The following is a 19,220-nucleotide window of genomic DNA, read 5'->3' as shown; positions in this document are numbered from 1 at the left end:
CATATGTATTAATTCGGAGTCAAAAACCATTAACGAGTCAATCTTTAAACTTTTTGGCTCTTTTAACGCATTTGCACCAATAACTACCAACCAAATGTAAAATACTTAACCTTCTAGTGACCAAATTTTTTTTTCCCCAAAAAAATTGTTTTTGGATTCATTATGTCTTAAACCATAACCATAACCACTAACCATACAGTATGTAGATGTGCCAGTTCATACAACGAAAGGGGCGCAGCTGAGTTTGCAGCGTACGTTCCCAGATCTTCGGCTTTGGGAATGGCTGCGTTGGGCTCATGACGTCACACGAGCCGACTGGCAGCAAGCATGCATGTGTTGTGTACGTGTACACTCCAAAATATATGATTGTATGCATAGAATAATTTTTAGCTGCCGAAACCGACTTTGTTCGAGATTTCAGTTTACGTAAACGTGTGTGTGCCATGTATTCACACATACTGTGCTTGTGTGTGGGCACGTGGTTGCCCAGGGCCCGGTTGAGGATTGATCCGGCCCTGAATAGGTCGCTACATCACATCAGCCCTCAAAACAAAACGTAAAACCAATTCAAGCGGCCAAAAATTGTAGAGCCCACACACAAGCACAGTATGTGTGAATACATGGCACACACACGTTTACGTAAACTGAAATCTCGAACAAAGTCGGTTTCGGCAGCTAAAAATTATTCTATGCATACAATCATATATTTTGGAGTGTACACGTACACAAGACATGCATGCTTGCTGCCAGTCGGCTCGTGTGACGTCATGAGCCCAACGCGGCCATTCCCAAAGCCGAAGATCTGGGAACGTACGCTGCAAACTCAGCTGCGCCCCTTTCGTTGTATGAACTGGCACATCTTTATATTGTATGGTTAGTGCTTAAATGTAAATGTTTGTTCTGGAAAAAATTTTACTTTCGCACGAATCGGGTTTTATAGGACCAAAACTATGGACCGCCTACAGGCGGCTTTGGGAAGCTAGGACAAAAAAAAAATGCGTCGGGCTTGTTGCTCGGTGGAAAAAAAAAGGTAAGCGTTTACCATGACTAAATCAAGCATATGTGTAAATAGTCGATTTGTGTACTTATTGCTCTTAACTGGAATTTTATATCGACTAATAAGTCCGTCCATTAAGTCAACGCCACCCATGTTGCTGTTATATTCGTGGATTACATTGGGGCAATCTATGTCAACGTACTTTTTTTCAGAGCGAACTAAACGTAAAATCTGACCTTTTGAATTCGTTTCATTCAGGAAAGGCTTTGTGCCTGCGTAAGTCGAAGCAAGGCGGTGCGCCTTTTTTTCCTTCCAAACCGTTAAAGACATTTCGACTCCTGATGCAGATCCACAAAATTCAGTGGAATGTCCACGCACTTGTTTCTTGAGGTCGCTATCAGTTGGCAGATTACAGTTTGGAATGCTATTCGAGCGAATAGTTCCCAAAGAAAATATTCCCCGGGATTTGAGATATACAAGAAGTGGCAAAGACGTATAATAATTGTCGAAGTAAATAATCTGGTTTTTGAAATCCGGAACAATTTGTGACAATCGAACGACTACATTTGCTTACGCACCAAGATCTGATGAGCCAGTTTGCACAACGTTGTCTCCTGCGCCGCAATATATCTCAAAATTATAGCAAAAGCCAAAGGAATCACACAAATTGAAGAATTTCACTCCCCATTTATGTGTTTGTCTGGTAAATATTGTCGAAGGAAGGTCTTCGTCTTCGTTGCACACATTTGTTTATCCACACATAAGCGTTGGGTAATCGAAACTGACTGAAACTTTTCATTGAAGTGATTCACGATTGGTCGTATTTCGTATACAGGATCGTGGTCGGCAGAGTCCTTGGAGGGCAACTTACTATTATCATTGAAATGTATCATTCAAAAAGTATTCAAAACACTTAAATGGCGTATCAAGCTTTTTGAGATCTCCTAGGTCAAGCTCAAATCGCACAATATCCTTTTGAAAATCGGTGATTTTGGATCTATATCCAAGACAGATCCTACAAATTCGTATACTGTGCTTTCTTCAGCATGAGCAATATCATGCTCAGCAGGCGCTTTGCGTTTGCGTTTCTGTGCTTGAGATGAATTCGATGCAATCGAAGTTGAGGGTGACAACAATTTCGCCAACGGAGTAGGACTTCCGCTTGAAGTTACACAAATCTCTGAAGCCAGCATAGAATCTGACATATTTACCGCTCTTTCAATCTCTTCTTTATCTTCATCATTGATGGGAAACGCTGCCTCCCAAACATCATCAGCTAAATCGTCCTCCAATTCTCCGTCCGTATCAAAGTTAAAATCCGTCGAATTCAAAAACTTCTCAATCTCCACATCGGAAAGAGCTGATAGCTTATGCATTTGTTGTCGTTCCATGCGTACTAGAGCAATTATTTGGACTTAAATATGTCTTGAGCTGTTCCACTTTCAAACTTACCTTATAACTTTTTTTTCCCGAATTGTCCCAAGACCGCCTCTAGACGGGCTTCCTTATAGAAGGAACAAAATGCTAACGAAACCTTCCTTTTATAAATACGGTAGTATTTTGCGTCCTTGACACTATCAGCAACAAGCTAGTAATTTTTTCTTCCAGTTGCGACTTTAAAAAATGTTTTTAAAAAATTGTTTTAATTTGCACTTTTTGCAAAATAATTACTGCGACGGAATTTCACAAACTTTCAACTTCAAATGACTGAAGCAGCTGACGCAAGCGCTGGCATGAATTGCAAAAGCAACGAAAATAATTTTGGACTTCCCCAAATTGGACAAATGAAAAACGAAGACAAAAAAAGAATGCGGAAAGCGAATAAGAGCTTTGAAGTTTGACCGTCTAGAGGCGGTCTTGTGCACTAGAGTTTTAAGCTATGTGAAAGAAAGAAGCGAAATAAAAAAGTTCAATTTGGTCGAGTAGTGTATTTGGTACTCAGACGTTTGACGAGATGTATGAGAAGCTTAAGGGAATCCTTCAAGTATTGCAAGAGTGCTGATTTACTCTATATCTGGATAAATGTGAGTTGTATAAGCAATCAATTACATTCCTGGGTCATCAGATGCAGGTAAACGGCACCAGTCCTGGAGAGGTTAAGACGAATGCCATTGCATTGTTCCCGACGCCAAGCAATGTTACCGAAGTACGACAGTTTTTTGTTTCAGCGCTTACTTCCGTAAATTTGTTGCCGGATACGCCATTTTATTGGAGCCCTTGCGTGCCCTATTGCGCAAAGACCAAACGTTCAAATGGGAACAGCCACAACAGGATGTTTCGTTTTTCGTTTTGCTTTGAGGGCTTATGTAGCGAACTGTAAAATAGTTTTTTTTTTTTTTATTTGAAATTGCACGCTTAAATATACATATTGTGAGGTCCTATTTCAGGCTGAGGTAAGCATCAGCCTGTCCAGGGTCCACTACAAGACAATTTGTAGATCGCAGGTGACTTTCAGGTTTGGAGCGGCCTTGTCTGACCGAAAGAGAGGTAGGACACCGGAGGAGCGTTTTGTTGCTGACGAAAATACTTCAAGAAAATCGTGGTTTTCGGTTTTGCTGGTGTTTATTATTTTTATTACTTAATTCTTTGTGGGTTTGTTTACGATGGATTACCCGCGGATCTTGTTACTTGGCCTGTGAGCCGGTGGTTGGTTGTTTTTGTTGGTGTTCTTTGCGTTGTTCTTTTATTATTTAATTCTGGTTTGTTTACAATGACTTAACTCGCGGATCTAGTTACTTGGCCTTGGAGCCGCTGGACTGGGTAGTGCAGTGTCTTGTGTTTGGGTGTGTGACTGAGGGACTGCGTAGTACAGTGTCTTGGGTGTGTGACTGAGGGACTGCCTTGTGCAGTGTCTTGGGTGTGTGACTGAGGGACTGCGTAGTACAGTGTCTTGGGTGTGTGACTGAGGGACTGCGTAGTACAGTGTCTTGGGTGTGTGACTGAGGGACTGCCTTGTGCAGTGTCTTGGGTGTGTGACTGAGGGACTGCGTAGTACAGTGTCTTGGGTGTGTGACTGAGGGACTGCCTTGTGCAGTGTCTTGTGTTTGGGCTGATGGACTGCCTACTCTTTCGGCCGATCTTGGCCCTTTTATGCAGCTGGTGATCGCACCTGAGACCCGGAAATAATTAATTCTTGCTGACATTATGATTACGACAATAAATGTGGGGCTAGTAAGTGGGTCAGGGTGGTTTTGCTGATGCTGCATCCCGGAAGGTGCAGTTGGGAATTGGGTATTTGGTTTCAAAAGAAATGAGCTTTTGCTAACTCTGCATCGTGGAAGTTGAGTGGTAAGTCGATAATTTTATGCTGGCTTGACTTATTGTGAAATAAGTCGATTGCGAAATGTCCCCAGAGGTGGGGTGTTGTTGATCGAGAGTTCTTAATTAATTGTGAGCGTTGCTTAAGACTATTTTTATTTCCGGGGTGTTGACACACCGCTATTGGTGGAGAACCGTGGCTAGAGCCATGGTTCTTCTGTTCTGCATATTTTAGTTGAATTTTGGTTGCTGCCTACCGTGGAGGTGTCGCTGTGGGAGTTGTTTGTATCGAGCCATGGGTAGAACCATGGTTCGTTACAATATGTATAAATATATATAAAAACGAGAAGGAACGTGTGAGTCGCTTCTGGGGACGCGACTCTACTTATACCCGTACTCAGTCAGTATACACATATTTGAGCATAGAACATAGATAACAATATAACATAGAGCATAGAATAGAATTTTAGAATTAAAAATAAATTTACATTTTTTTGCTACATCTGATATCTACATCTACAATGTATATTCTACATCTAACATGTACATTGTACATGTTCCATTTAGATTCTACATCTCCTCGGCTAGGGGTTGCTCGCGCACTGAACGCGGCAGAGTGTGCGAGCGAGAAGGAAAATGAGTTGTGTTGTCGTTGGCTGGAGTGGGCAGGGGAAGCAACTGAAAATTAATTTCTTCATTCTTGCTATATTTATGATCCGATCTGATTCAGATTCGGCAGTCTGGTAGATATGGTCATTCTCTACGATACTGCGTTGTAAGTTTTATCGTATCTTTAAAATTGTGCCTGCCACAGATTTTCGTCCTTTGTGGTGGCGGAAGGGGGCGGGGCGAAATTTTGAAATACACTTGTAGGTTTCTCTTCTTTGGTTCCTCTAGCTTTTATAGTCTCTGAGATCCAGGCGTCAAACAAGACGGACAGACGGTCAGACGGACAGACAGACATGGCTGTATCGACTCGGCTATTGATGCTGATCAAGAATATATATACTTTATGGGGTCGGAAACGTTTCCTTCTCTGCGTTACACACATCCACAATTTTAAAGATACGATAAAACTAAAAACGCATTATCGTAGAGAATACCCATATCTACCAGATTGCCGAATCTGAATCAGATCGGATCATAATTATAGCCAGAATGAAGAAATTAATTTTCAGTTACTTTTCCTGGCCCCTCCTGCCAACGACAACGCAACTCATTTTCCTTCTCGCTCGCACACTCTGCCGCGTTCAGTGCGCGAGCAACCCCTAGCGGAGGAGATGTAGAATCTAAATGGAACATGTACAATCTACATGTTAGATGTAGAATATACATTGTATATGTAGATATCAGATGTAGCAAAAAAATGTAAAATGTAAAATTTTTTTTTTTTCTAAAATTCTCAAAAATCATAAGCTCAAAAATGTGTATGCTGACTAAGTACGGGTATAAGTAGAGTCGCGTCCCCAGAAGCGACTCACACGTTCCTTCTCGTTTATATATTGTATTTATTTCACACCCCCACCTACTCTGCCCATTCCTCATTTATATTGCGGCAGGTCAGCTCAGGTCGCTACATCAGCCCTCAAAACAAAACAAAAACGAATTTTGGTTCAAGCGGCCAATAATTGTAGAACACAAGCACAGTATGTGAGCATACGTGGAACACACAAATTTACGTAGCCTGGAAACTCAAAACTAAAACGGTTTCGGAAAATAAGAATTGATAAATATGTTGTCATGTCTGTGTACACACATACATTTGCAAGGCTAATTTTGCTTACGCATCCCGTCATGAGTCGAACATGTCTTCAACTTGCCCAATGGCCCAGCTCTCGAGCCAAATGCCTCAGCATCACAGCCGAATGGTCCAAGAAAACTCAGCGGCGACACATTCGGTGTATGACACATCTATATACTGCTACATCTATATAACACAGATGAATCTCGTTAACGTACTTTTGTTAAACTCCATTTCTTGATGCACATGAGATGAAAACAGTATCCCAGAAAATTTCGATCATCATCGACGAGACTGATTGGCTTTTTTCCATACAATAACAAGATGTGAAAATCCAGCAAATTGTCGCTGATATGAAAATCGACAAGAAATCTGGGAACGACGAGTATGTGAGTACAGAAAATTTTGGCAGAAATTACTCCTCCAGTGTACAATTGGTTAACACTTGTTAACTCCTCCCCCTTTTAAGTCTTGACCGTCCTCAGTCGAACCAATGTTTTTAAATACCTGCTGAATGGCTGAATGTATCGTTCTGTTGCGTGCGCCGCAACCACCAGGATATTTAAATTATGATGGTGCATATGACCAAGCCTGTAGTTATGGCCAACACTGGGCCAATAACCAGGCGCGTCTAGTCCTCGTCGATCCGTTGCAAATGTTCCTCATTCAGCTTATGCAGATAAGGTTCACTCAAGAGGGACTTTGCAGCAGTTGTAACACCCGGGTGTTCCAGTGACATTGTGTTCTGGGCCATCGTCGGCGGCCACAATGACAGTAGCGTCAACACGATTTTGACTCAAGGAACAAAACGAACTTTTTCTTAAAGATTTGGGGCTTAGAAATGGTTTGATGATATTTTTTTTTTTCCATGGCAGAACTTTTTTTAAAGAATTTTTGAAAACTGGTATTTTTTTTTAAAGCTTTTTTCAGAGGTAGCGCTTGTTTTTTTCACATAACTCTAGTATCTTACGTCTGGTTGTAAAGAACTTTGCTATTTTGAAAAGATAATTAAAACAGCTGGAATTGGGATCGAATGTACAACCCTTTTTTGTTTGCTTTGTTCCCAATTGGCAGTTGGGCCCGCAACCTTCCAAAAGGTATTTTTTGTTCAATTTTTCCATATTTTAGGTTTGGTTAACGAATTTTAGCTCCAAAGTCTCTCCATAAATTTTAATGAGCGATACCTTGAACGACGCCAAATTAATGCACCTATACTCCAAAAAATAGGGGACACAGGATATCATTTTTTTCGACTTTTCCTGAGTTTTTTGAGTCAAAATTTCGTAAAAAATACCGCACAAAAATCATAATTTTTGCATTTCAATGCTTTATATTTCCCAGACAGTAAGCTGTAATCACAAAGTGCTTAGGCTTAACTTCTAGCTGTTTTAATTATCTTTTCAAAATAGCAAAGTTCTTTACAACCAGACGTAAGATACTAGAGTTATGTGAAAAGACAAGCGCTTCCTCTGAAAAAAGCTTTACAAAAAATACCAGACTTCAAACATTTTTCAAAAAAAAGTTCTTCCATAGAAAAAAAAAACCATAATTCTTTAAAAAATTGTAAATCTCCATATCTATCAGAAAAAGTCGGTTTGGATCCTTGAGGAAAAAAAAGTTCGATTTTGTCGAGTAGTGTTATTAAGACGCCCTCATCTGCCTACACCACTGGGGGCAGGTCGTTAGGTTGCGTGCCACAGTGCCACGGCCCCTGAGTGCAGTTCTTGAGCGCAGCTGTTCGCTGGTGACTCCTTGCAGAAGGCTAATGATGGGAGCCCTCTGCATACTGCTATGATGTTTTCGGGTAACTGGAGCTTTATCCCCATGTGGGCGACTGCAACTATCTTTCCAGTCTTTATTTTCTTACAAGTAAACTTAGGTCTAGGTATTTCGATTACAAAAACTATTAGTTCTTTACTAGCTAGAGCCTATATTTGCGACACGCAATACTTTTTATTTATTATTACGGTATTTTATTCATTGAATCTTCCCTTTTAGAGACTATTAGACGACAAGTATGCAAATCTTAACCTAATATATTTATTTAATTAATTTTTTAGAGTACGTCCCTAGCTAAGTATTGTGCTGGGTGGAGAGGTCTCTTCGCCGGAGTCGTGTATGGCTAGTGTGCCAAGTTAAAGACAGTGCAAGTCTATTAGGATGGGCCTGAAGCTTGGCCTGATACTCTGCTTTCACCTTGGCAATTTCATCATTAACTGATCCTACATTTAAGTCTTTATAAATATTTTCATTCCGTATGTACCATGGTGCCCCAGCAATAGTTCTTAGTATCTTCAATTGAGCTCTCCGGATTATATCTAAATTACTAACGCAAGCATTTCCCCATAGCTCGTAGCCGTATGTCCAGATGGTTTGAGAACTGCATTGTACAAAAGTACTTTGTACTCCAGTTTTAGTGGTTAGATTACTAGTTTGTGGAATGTTTATGTTGTTTAGATATAATGGAGGCAAGATTGTCTGTTTAGGGTAAATGCCTGCACTTTTGCTCGTTTACGTGTATGCGCCAGTCTGCTAGCCATTTTTTCAAGCCCACGAGATGAGAATAAGTGTTCCGTTGCTCTTGTTGGGCATTTGGAGCGACTTAGTATGGCAGTATCATCAGCAAATGTCGAAGTTATTGTAGGCTGTTTGTCGGTAGATCTGCTATGAAGATAATATACAGTGTCAGTCCAAGCACGCTGCCTTGGAGTACACCAGCTTCAATTGGATGATATTCAGAGAGGAAATGTTTGCATCGTACTGCGAAACTTATTTGCTGTAGGTATGACTTCAATATTCCATGGATGTTCTGTAAAAGTAATATTTTGATTTTGTGGATTCAGATGGCCAAACCAAACGCGGTCGAAAGCCTGGGCGACATCCAGAAAAACAGCGAAGTAATACACGCGTCTTTCAAATGCATTTTGTATTTCAGAGGTTATACGGTTTACTTGTTCAATGGTTCCCTGTTTAGGCAAGGCAGTAGGCTAATAGGTCTATATGATGATGGCTTGGACTTGTCTTTTCCGGTTTTATGGATCATTGTGATGACTGATTTCCTCCATTCTTGAGGATAATAGCCTCATTTCATCATGCTGTTGAATATCACAGTAAGGAAATATACTGCAAAGCTCGTCAATTCTATAATCATTTTAGGAGGAGATGAAATCGTGGCCAGGAGCTTTCTTTTGCTTTGAGATTTGGTCTATAATGACCCTTCTGACTTCTCCTGATTGGAATATGATAGGCGAAGAAACTTCGGGACTATTGGTTGGTGGGAACACAAAGCTATTTGTTGCTGGGTGTGGTTTGAAGACGTTTTCTAGAAGGACGGCAAATGTATTTGCCTTCTCTTTGTTGCTACGAGCCCACTCTCCTGCTTGTGTACGCAAAGGTGATTCACTCTCGATTGGTGGGAATCGTTTGCTAGTTAGGGAGAGTTGCTCCATATACGACATTTGAGCTCGGTTTTTTCATCTTCTAGGGCTCTGCGTAGTGGTTGGCTATTTTTAGCCGCTCTTTCGAGGCAGGTGATCTGACTGCTTGCCAATCTCGGCGAAGCCTTCTTTTATCGCGTAGCAGCACTTTAATGTGCCTAGAAATACGACTGCTGTTGGAAAGTTCTTATTGGTGTTGAGTGTTTTACCGCCAGCGACATTGAGGATACTAATGCTTCGACTGACCTGTCAATAAATGTTTGGGCTGCGCTGATATCGGTGAAACCCTGATTCAAAATCGCCTCCAAGTCACTACTATCAATTATGGCTGGATTTATAAGGTTTATTCTTGCCAAAGTAGCGGCGATCATTACATTCTGGAGTTCGAGCTTTAAGTATATTTCGGGTTAAAAGGGTCTCATAAAGTTTAGAAGTGTTGATTTCTTCTTTTCTGTTTACCTTTAACAGCTGACTAACATTAATCTGTGTTTGGGTTTTTGAGTTTATGGATATTTGTCTATTGTTAGCGTTTTCCAGATCGTACTCGATCTGTCGAGTCTGTTGTAGGTCGTCGAAATTAGGTGTCCCTGCGATAAATTTCAAGGCCGTCCTGTGTCTGTTTCCAAGATTTTCCTCATGTGCGTCTGAGGGATCAAGTCCGTAATTTCCGTGGTTTCCTGAATGTGCCGTTCGTATTCTAAAAGGTTTGTGGAGTGTCGTATGTAGAAGTATTCCTCCCAAACTGTTGTTCATCCGTGAATTACAGGAAAGTAGTGTTGTGTCGGCTAGATCTGCCGTTGTTAGGATCACGAAAAGATATTAAAAGAGGACCATAGTAAAAAAAAACGTAAAAAACTTATTAACTAAAAAAGTTCAAAGCTCAAAAGCTACGCTAATTAATTTTTTTTTTACTTTAGGTTGTCCTTATGGACCACCCTCCCTTTTATGAGAACAGTAGTACCCAAATCTGCTGTAATATGTTCTGGACGAATAAAGTCATATGCTTGTCGCCCAGCCTTTTGTTGGTCTTGACGAGGACCCTTTCGCCTACGTCAAACACCCTGTTTGGCCGACTCTGGTTCCGCTTCAGCTGTTCTTGCTGAGCTTTTTCAGGTTTTTGGCGAATTTCTACACTGTATTTTCAGACACCTAGCGATTTCCACCAAGGTACTGTGAAACCGCTCTACCTGCCCATTTGACGCGCTGTGCAAGGATGTCAAATTTGTTTTTGTACCCGTACTAAAAAAAGAGTTAAGGGGTATATTAGATTTGTGGTAAAAGTGGATGTGTGTAACGCAGAGAAGGAAACGTTTCCGACCTCATAAAGTATACATATATATTCTTGATCAGCATCAATAGCTGAGTCGATAGAGCCATGTCTGTCTGTCCCATCTTGTTTGTCGCCTGGAGATCAGAGATTGTAAGAGCTAGGGCAACTAAATTTGGTTTTCAAACTCATGTGATATCACACGGCTACACGTGGATTTCAAAATTTACTCGAAGGCGATAATCTGAAAAAAATTTCAGAAAGAAAGACATGTTTCTTAAATAGCACTAGTCAATACGACATTTACGCTGTGGCCCAAAATGAATTTTTATAGATTTCGGGACTTAAGAATTATGGTTTATTTATTATGATTTAGTTTTTTTTTTTAAAGTATTTTTAAAATCTGGTATTTTTTCCAAGTTTTTTCAGAGGTAGTGCTTCTATTTTTCACATAACTTAAGTATCTTATATCTGGTTGCATAGAACTTTGCAGTTCTTTAAAAACTGACAAATGCAGCTATAAATCCGACCCAGACACTTTGTAGCCGCAGCTTAACGCCTGGAAGATATTGAGCTTTCAAATTCAAATTTCATCATTTTTTGCGGTATATTTTCCCGAAATTTTTACTTTAAAAACTCGGGAAAAGTCGAAAAAAATATTTCTTGGTATGAATTTTTAGTTTTAGATAGACGCATTAATTAGGCGTCGTTTAAGGTATTGTCCATTTAAATCTATGGAGACTGGCTAACCAAACCTAAAAAAATTTTAACAATAGACAAAAAATACTTTTTGGAACAAACCAAACGAAAAGGGGTTGCATTTTTGGTACCTGAACGTGTTCCTTTGGCATTAAATGTTGTTTACAGTTAATCTTTTTCGTTGTGTTTTTCGTTTTTTATTTGGTTTGGTGTTGTGTTGTTACAAGTTCTTAAACGTATGTGACAAATTGGTTTTTCTACTGCTTGTTACTGTTCTTAAAATAATTTAAGTTTTGTGGCTGTCTTCCTATGTCATTCGAATCAGATTCCCTTATGAGAGTCCACACATAGTCGCCCAACATATTCTCATTCCAAACACCTTGTCGTTTTTAGTGCCATATCGTCTCAAATGTTTTCATAATTCTTAATTGAACGATATTACGTAATCATCACTCTTGCTGTTACCAAGAACATTTTTTGTAACCAGTCGGAATGAGTTCCGGACTGCTTTTTCATTAATAGACAAAATATTTTCAGATCCATAATCTTTTAGTAATCTTTAACTTTTTCGAGCGACAGACGTGGGAAAACAGTTTTTAGGTAACTCATCGATTCACCTTCCTTATCCACTGCTTTAACCAAATTTTTCATTAGTCCCAGCTTAATGTTTAATGGTGGTAAAATAACGTCTTTAAACTTCACGAGAGCTGAATTCTGTATGTTGTAATTTGCCAAAGTATGTTCCTCCCGTTTTGGCCAGAGTTTTCTTGAGTAATGCTCTTCTCTAAATCTACTATCCCATAGGCACAAGAAGCAGCATAATTTGTGTAACCACCTTGCAATCCCGTTAACATTGCTACGACTTTTAAGTTACACGCGATCTTCCACTGATGTTCTTTATATTTTATATATTTCAAACAATTTAGTTTGGTTTCCATTGTGAAACAAAACAGCCTTTAAACTTTCCTTACTGCTGTTTCCAAACCACCACAATATCGTTCACTTGTTCTTGTGAAAGAGGCTTGCAATATTTCTAGTCTCCTGATTGGTCATTACTTGAATCCGTTGTTCCATGCGACGAAGACGACAGGACAGGATCAGGAAGCGTAAAGCCTTGACCAGGTAGTTTCGGCTAACCCCATTTCATGGATCTCCCGATTTCAGTTATTTTAAATGAACAAAAGAGCCGTGAATCTCTGGTTTTCTCCACATCATTGGAGTAAAAGTAACATTTACAGCCCAAATGGATATGAACAGGTAGGATATATATTCGAGAAATATCCATACCTAGGACTGGGTAAAACCAAAATTACAGTTCCTTTTTTTTCCTGCAATCCCATTTTGGCAGTTGGACCAGCAACGTAACGGACGGTAAAATGAGTTTTGAGTGGTTTTGGTCAAACGGCTGCAACTTGACCGTTTATCAATCGGTTCTTACAAACGATACCTTAAACGACGCCTAAATTATGCGTCTAACTGACTTTTTTTCGACTTTTCCTGAGTTTTTAAAGTCAAAATATCGGGAAAAAATAACGCAAAAAAAATGATCAAATGAATTTGAAAGCTTAATATCTTCCAGGCTTTAAGCTGCAGCTATAAAGTGTCTGGGTCGGATTTATGGCTGCATTTGTCACCTTTTTAGAACTGCAAAGTTCTATGCACATATAAGATACTTACGTTATGGGAAAAATATAAGCACTACCCCTGAAAAAAAAACATGAAAAATACCAGATTTTAAAAATTCTTAAGAAAAAACAATACTATACAAATTTTTAAATCCCGAAATCTATCAGAAAAAGTCATTTCGGTCCACAGCGGGAAGAAAATATGCAATTTTGTCGAGTAATGTAGTTTGTACTCTAGATCTTGATGCAAATTAATTTCTGTGGTATCGTCTTTTTGTTTCTCCTCGCCGCTGCCCAAAGCCGCCTGCTTTGTGTAACAGTTTTGATGATTTCATTCTTAGTTCAAGGCGAGGGATCGGCCCTTCAGCCAATTTTTTCCTTTTGTAGATTTTATGACAAAGCGAGGGATGGCCCTTCAGCTTCTTGGGTTTGTATTTGCACCTGATCTGCACTACCAGAATCAGTACAGCGAGCGTTGTCACCGCACTGTACCTTACATCTCAATGCTCGTAGCGGGTATCCTCGACCGTGATGCACTTTTTATCTATTTTAACAGAATCAGTACAGCGGGGGTTGTCTCCGCACTGTACCTCACTTCTCACTGTTCGTAGCGGGTATCCTCGACCGCGCTGAGTATTTGCACCTTGTATCTGTTCTAACAGATATTTGCACTTTGTATCTGCACTAACAGAATCAGTACAGCGGGCATTGTGTCCACACTGCACCTCAATGCTCACTTTTTCGTAGCGTGTACCCTCGACCGCCAATTAATTCACGCACAGCGGGCTTTGTTCTCACTTGTTTGTCAGTGGGTATCGACCACACTATATATTTTGGTGGCTTGGGTGCAACGAGCGTTGTCTCTACGTTACACTTGTTTTCGTGCGACTCGTGCAGCAAGTGTTGTCTCCGCGCTGAATAAGTATTGCACTTTTCACTTTTACCGGGTCGCGAATAGGAACCGACGTTGGGCGTCAGTAATATTTAATAACTTTCGGACTTGATTATTAGTATTAGGCGACGGGATATTCATCGTATTCTTTATTCAATAGATGGTGACCCATCCTAACTATCCTAACCCAGCCCGGCGACCACGAGCCCTCTGCTGATGGTCGCGGCGCCGGCGCAGCCCAGCATAAAAATGCTGACACCCGCGCAGATGTTCGGGTGGGATCGCCCACGATCGTCCGATCCCACGCCTAACAAAATGCAAACTTGGCAGAAATTACTCCGCCCAGTGTACAATTGGTTAGCAATGGTTAACTTGTGAGGTCCTATCTCAGGCTGAGGTATGCTTCAGTCTGTCCAGGGTCCGCTACAAGAAAATTTGTAGATCGCAGGTGACTTCAGGTGTCGGGCTGGCTTGAAATGCAGTAGGCATGGGAGAAATGATGACGCGAGAGTTTTGTTTTGTTTTTTCTTGGTTTATTCAGTACTTTTCATTCACTTAGTTATTTACGTTGTTGCCTGTTGGCTGTATGGTGCGCTGGTGGACTGCGTAGTGCTATGTCGTGTGTTCGGTCTAACGTACTGCCTAGTGCAGTGTCTTGGGTGTGTGACTGAGGGACTGCCTAGTGCAGTGTCTTGTGTTCGGGCTGATGGACTGCCTCGTGCAGTGTCTTGTGTTCGGGCTGATGGACTGCCTGCTTTTTCGTCCGATCTTGGCCCTTTTATGCAGCTGGCGATCGCACCTGTCTTTGACCCGGAAATAATTAATTATTGCTAACTTATGATTATTGGGTGGCAATAATTGTGGCAAGTGGGTCGAAGCTGGGTGCTTCGTTAACAATTTGCTAGTGGGTCAGAAGTGTTCAGGAAAAGGTTTTGCTGAGACTGCATCGCAGTAGGATTGATTTTGCTAACTCGGCATCGCGGAAGGTGATAGCTGAATTTGGGCTAGTAGGTCGATAATTTTATGCTGGCTTGACTTATTGTGAAATAACGCAAATGATATTTCTTATGTAGGCCGTCGATTGCGAAATGTCCCAAGAGGTGGGGTGTTTTAAATTGTTGTGTGGACAAAAATGTGTACAGTTGTTGATCGAGAGTTCTTAATTAATTGTGTGCGTTGCTTAAGACTATTTTATTTCCCGGAGGAGCTGACACACCGCTATTTGTGGAGAACCGTGGCTAGAGTCATGGTTCGTTAGCTCTGTGTATATCAGTTTGATTGTTGTTCCCGAACGGCGTAGATCCGTTTACAATCCGCCGTTTGTGACGAGCCATGGCAATAACCATAATAAACATCGAGTATATCTAATGCTCACATATAAAATACTGTGGCATATTGTGGTTGTAAAACACAAGAAAGCATAAGTTTTAAAAATGTTAATTTTGTACTTGTTGGTATACAATATTTCTCGTTTCTCCATTCTGCGCGTAATAATGAAGGCTATCTGGTTTACCGACAAGGGAACACGCAACATACAATTGTCCGTGTGAAAAGCAATCCGCATCTAAGTCTAAACCACAGAATTGCAGATATTGACCTTGAGCTTTATTAATTGTCATTGCGAATGCTAATCGATTGGGAAATTGCAATCTTTTGAATTGAAATGGTGTATCAGTCGGGATCATGGGAATGCTAGGAATCCTACCACGTTGTTTATTCATTTCTTGACCGCGAGTCGATTACCGTTGCAGAGTTTTGGCTGATTAATATTCCGGAGCTTGATAATTGGTACACCTATTTTCAATTCCATCGACAACTCTTACCGCATTCCTGTCCCCATTTTCTGCTGAAACATCAAAAACTTCCATTCACATACTTGCAGATGTATTTGAACGAGTTCACAGAATTACAATACTCTACGTTTATGTGCGCTTTGCATGATTTTGAAAGTGGCGAATATGCCACCACCACGATTGTCTACCTCAATATCACCACATCGTATGTCTAAAGTTCCCGAAGTCCTACTATCTTCGGTTGAACGTCTCCTATACAAAGGATATAGTAATATATACGAGTATTAAGCAACGCAGGTGTATGCTACTAAATTCTCGTTTTTAATACACATAATTACAACTACAGTTACAACTACCACACATATATTGAGCGGTCATAAGCACTGATTTTCTATGTAATACATAACTTGAAGTTTATTAAACCAAACTTTTGATATAAAAAGAGTGGATTACCAATTTCACAGGGATTTGACAACAATGCACACAACGAAAAAAATTATTTGTAAATCCCTTGCAGAAATATATTTTGTGTTTGACAGCTTATGAAAAATATTTAAAAATCAAATTTATTATTATCGATTGGTAAACAAAAATGAACGGTTTTTTCAATTTTTTAACATTTGAATTAACTTCCGCTAGCCATATTGCCCACTGTTCGATTCCCGCTCTTCCTTCGTCCTATTCGAAAAATTTATTCTCGTAATTTCTGCCTTGCGAGTACGACGACGCATGCATTATTTCGTTTTTGACTGAAAGAGGAGAAAAGGACTCTCGACCGAAAAAAAATGTTTGAGGGAATCGAAAACAATACTAACGTTAGACAGCCATTGAAAGACCTACTTTATACAAAAATAATTAAATCGCGATTTTCAGAGCTTCGTTAGCTTGTAAATGACATAAAGGAAGATAAAAACCGAGCTTAAACCTGACTCTATAGTGTCTTTAAATTTGGGCTCAAACGGTTCAGTACTTTTCGAATGCAACGAACACAACATTTTTATACACATAGATTTGTTAGCAATAAAAATAGAAAATATAACTTTTAAATGGTTACTAAAAGACATACTTTTCCCCTTTCTACTTACATGTCACGATTTGCCGATGTCTTCCCATGTAAGTAGTTACCTGCTGGACTAAAACCGCTAAATGTTTGGCGCTCTTATACTATTGATAATCATCCGGGATTATTGGTTATACGAAACCCGTTTACAGAGCGCGGTCAGCGTTATTGGATTGCTCGCTGTCTGCGAGACTATCCGAGAGCACCAAACAAGGTTAATTTGAATGAAAGACTGTTCCCAGGTTCCGCTAGATCAGACTGGTGGAAAGAAATCCATCAATGTGATAATATCATTGAGATGCAGCGACTAAAAGTAGCAATGCGTTGGACAACATTTGGTTATCATCATAATTGGGAAACCAAGATTTACGACGAGTCTATGCATTCACCATTTCCAAATGATCTAAACAGCATTTGTACATTTTTTTCATCTATTTTGGGCTTCCAAAATTTTAAAGCGGAAGCTGCTATTGTCAATTACTACCCGATAGGCACAAGTCTTTCTGGTCACACAGATCATTCTGAACCTAATCATTCTGCTCCATTGTTTTCTTTTAGGTAGATTAACATGCACTCGAAATAAAGTGTCATACTCAATAATATATTTAAAATCACGTAGTTATATTTTATATTTATTTCACAGCTTTGGACAGACTGCAATATTTCTTATCGGTGGAAAAACTAACGATGAAATACCAACCGCACTATATATCCATAGTGGTGACGTTTTAATAATGTCAGAGGAATCCCGTCTCTGCTATCACGCAGTGCCACGTATTATCAAAACACAAATATCATGGACTTCTGAACTGTCGATTAAAGACATAGAAATTGAAAAACTCAAAGACAACTTTTTGGACATTGCCTTGTTTCAAAAAGTGGGCGACAGGAATTTCTGGCAACCTTTTTCATGTTATCTTGATGATTCACGAATTAATATTAATGTACGACAAGTTTTCAAATCAGGCGAAAGTACTCTCTCAAAAAAAAATACTAATTTATAATATAAATTCAATATATTGTATTTAAACGCTTGCAGATTCTTTTTAATATATCTTAACAACGTAAACAAGCAATAACCTTAGACTACACAATGCACTTATTCAAAATCGCTAAAACTCCCCGCGAAAAATACCCGGATTAGTATAAGCGTATACTGACACCGCGTGCTCACCTTGGAAGATCAAATCACACACATATCCTGATCCGGGCTGCTCGCCGCTCTTCAACGGTCATCCAAAGGAGCAAGGGGGCCCACCTTGAGTGCGTTTTAGTTCTTTCACTCAACGCCCGGAGCCTCCCCCTTTTCTTTTTCCATTTTCTTCGCTCCTATACATTTTCCACTTCAAACAGCTCCCACAGCAGCTAGTTGACCACCGAAATGGGAGTGATCCTAGATGGGCTGATTCTCGGATCATTGAGAAAAGACCGGCAGCTCGCTACATAAATCAGGCGACAAGGGAGTCACTATACAACCTAAAAGAGCTGCACTCGTCAATGTGCGCGAGGATACAAGAGGAGCAGCTCGAAGCTGACACACCAGAGATAATGCCCCAGCAGACATCCCCATTCGTATGAAAGCTAACGGAGGCATCGACCCAAATTTCAGAAGCCCCGCAGGAAGAGACTTGAACTAGCGTCAGCAGCAGGCCCAGAAGCCGGCCAAGCCACGCACCTGTAGTACGACCAACAAGACCCAGAGTGACAACGACCCACACAAGCGAAATAGTCCAGACGGTATAATAATTACCACCAAGGGAGACCTTTCCTACAGCGACATTCTCAGGATGGGGACTATAGGAAGCGACGAAAAGCTAAAAGAAGTCGGCAACAACGTCAATGCAGTCCGTTAGATAGCAAAGGAAGAGCTCCTGCTAGAGCTCAATGAAGAAAAACACAACCCAAAGGAGATGGCCAGGTGCTTGGCACATAAGCAGACGTCAGGGCGGTAGTAAGCGAAACGTTAATCGAGATCCGCGACGACCTAGCCACGAAAGTAGATCGCCGACGCACTATCGGCCCAAGTTGAGCATCCGGTGGAAATAGGAAGCAATAGGGCCCTGCGGCCGGGATAGGGAAGTTCCCACGTGGCTATCGTTGGGCTTGCGAACCCCTTGGCGAAGGAGGTGAGGATCATAGAATGATCAGGCCAGAGACACTGCTTCACTGTTCACATAGCTTTCATCAAGAGATGCCCGAGCAGACGACCAGAGCCAGCTAGTCACAGAAACGACAGCGGATGTAGCAGTTCTCTCGGAGCCATACCGCAGAACTAGCAATACCAATTATATTCTCGACAGGACAAAACGGCAGCGATATTGGTATGTGGGCGTTACATCTCGCTAGCTGAGTCTGTTCACAGGGTAAACGGTTACGTAAGAGCCAAGGTTGGCCAGCTTTGGGTTTTCAGATGCTATCTTGCACCATGCCATGTACCATCTCTATGGCACC

General features: G+C 40.6%; 1 protein-coding gene across 1 annotated transcript; it reads left to right on the top strand.

The window, feature by feature from the left end:
• Positions 1 to 851: 851 nt before the first annotated feature.
• Positions 852 to 17,856, top strand: LOC111080630 (nucleic acid dioxygenase ALKBH1). Its single transcript, XM_022376366.2, has 4 exons — positions 852 to 873; positions 941 to 1,030; positions 16,831 to 17,327; positions 17,413 to 17,856. The coding sequence occupies exons 1-4, from the start codon at positions 871 to 873 to the stop codon at positions 17,771 to 17,773; spliced, it is 951 nt and encodes a 316-aa protein (XP_022232058.1). The 5' UTR covers positions 852 to 870; the 3' UTR covers positions 17,774 to 17,856.
• The last annotated feature ends 1,364 nt before the right edge of the window (positions 17,857 to 19,220 follow it).

Source organism: Drosophila obscura, unplaced genomic scaffold (assembly GCF_018151105.1).
Source record: "Drosophila obscura isolate BZ-5 IFL unplaced genomic scaffold, ASM1815110v1 contig_87, whole genome shotgun sequence".
In the NCBI taxonomy this organism is placed as follows: domain Eukaryota; kingdom Metazoa; phylum Arthropoda; class Insecta; order Diptera; family Drosophilidae; genus Drosophila; species Drosophila obscura.
This window is presented reverse-complemented; position numbering and strand designations above follow the sequence as displayed.

Excerpts from the sequence above, each read along its gene's own strand:
- LOC111080630 (XM_022376366.2), top strand. Across the intron at positions 1,031-16,830 it reads TGCTCGGTGGAAAAAAAAAG|TTACCTGCTGGACTAAAACC; the intron begins GTAAGCGTTTAC and ends CCATGTAAGTAG. Across the intron at positions 17,328-17,412 it reads GCTCCATTGTTTTCTTTTAG|CTTTGGACAGACTGCAATAT; the intron begins GTAGATTAACAT and ends TTTATTTCACAG.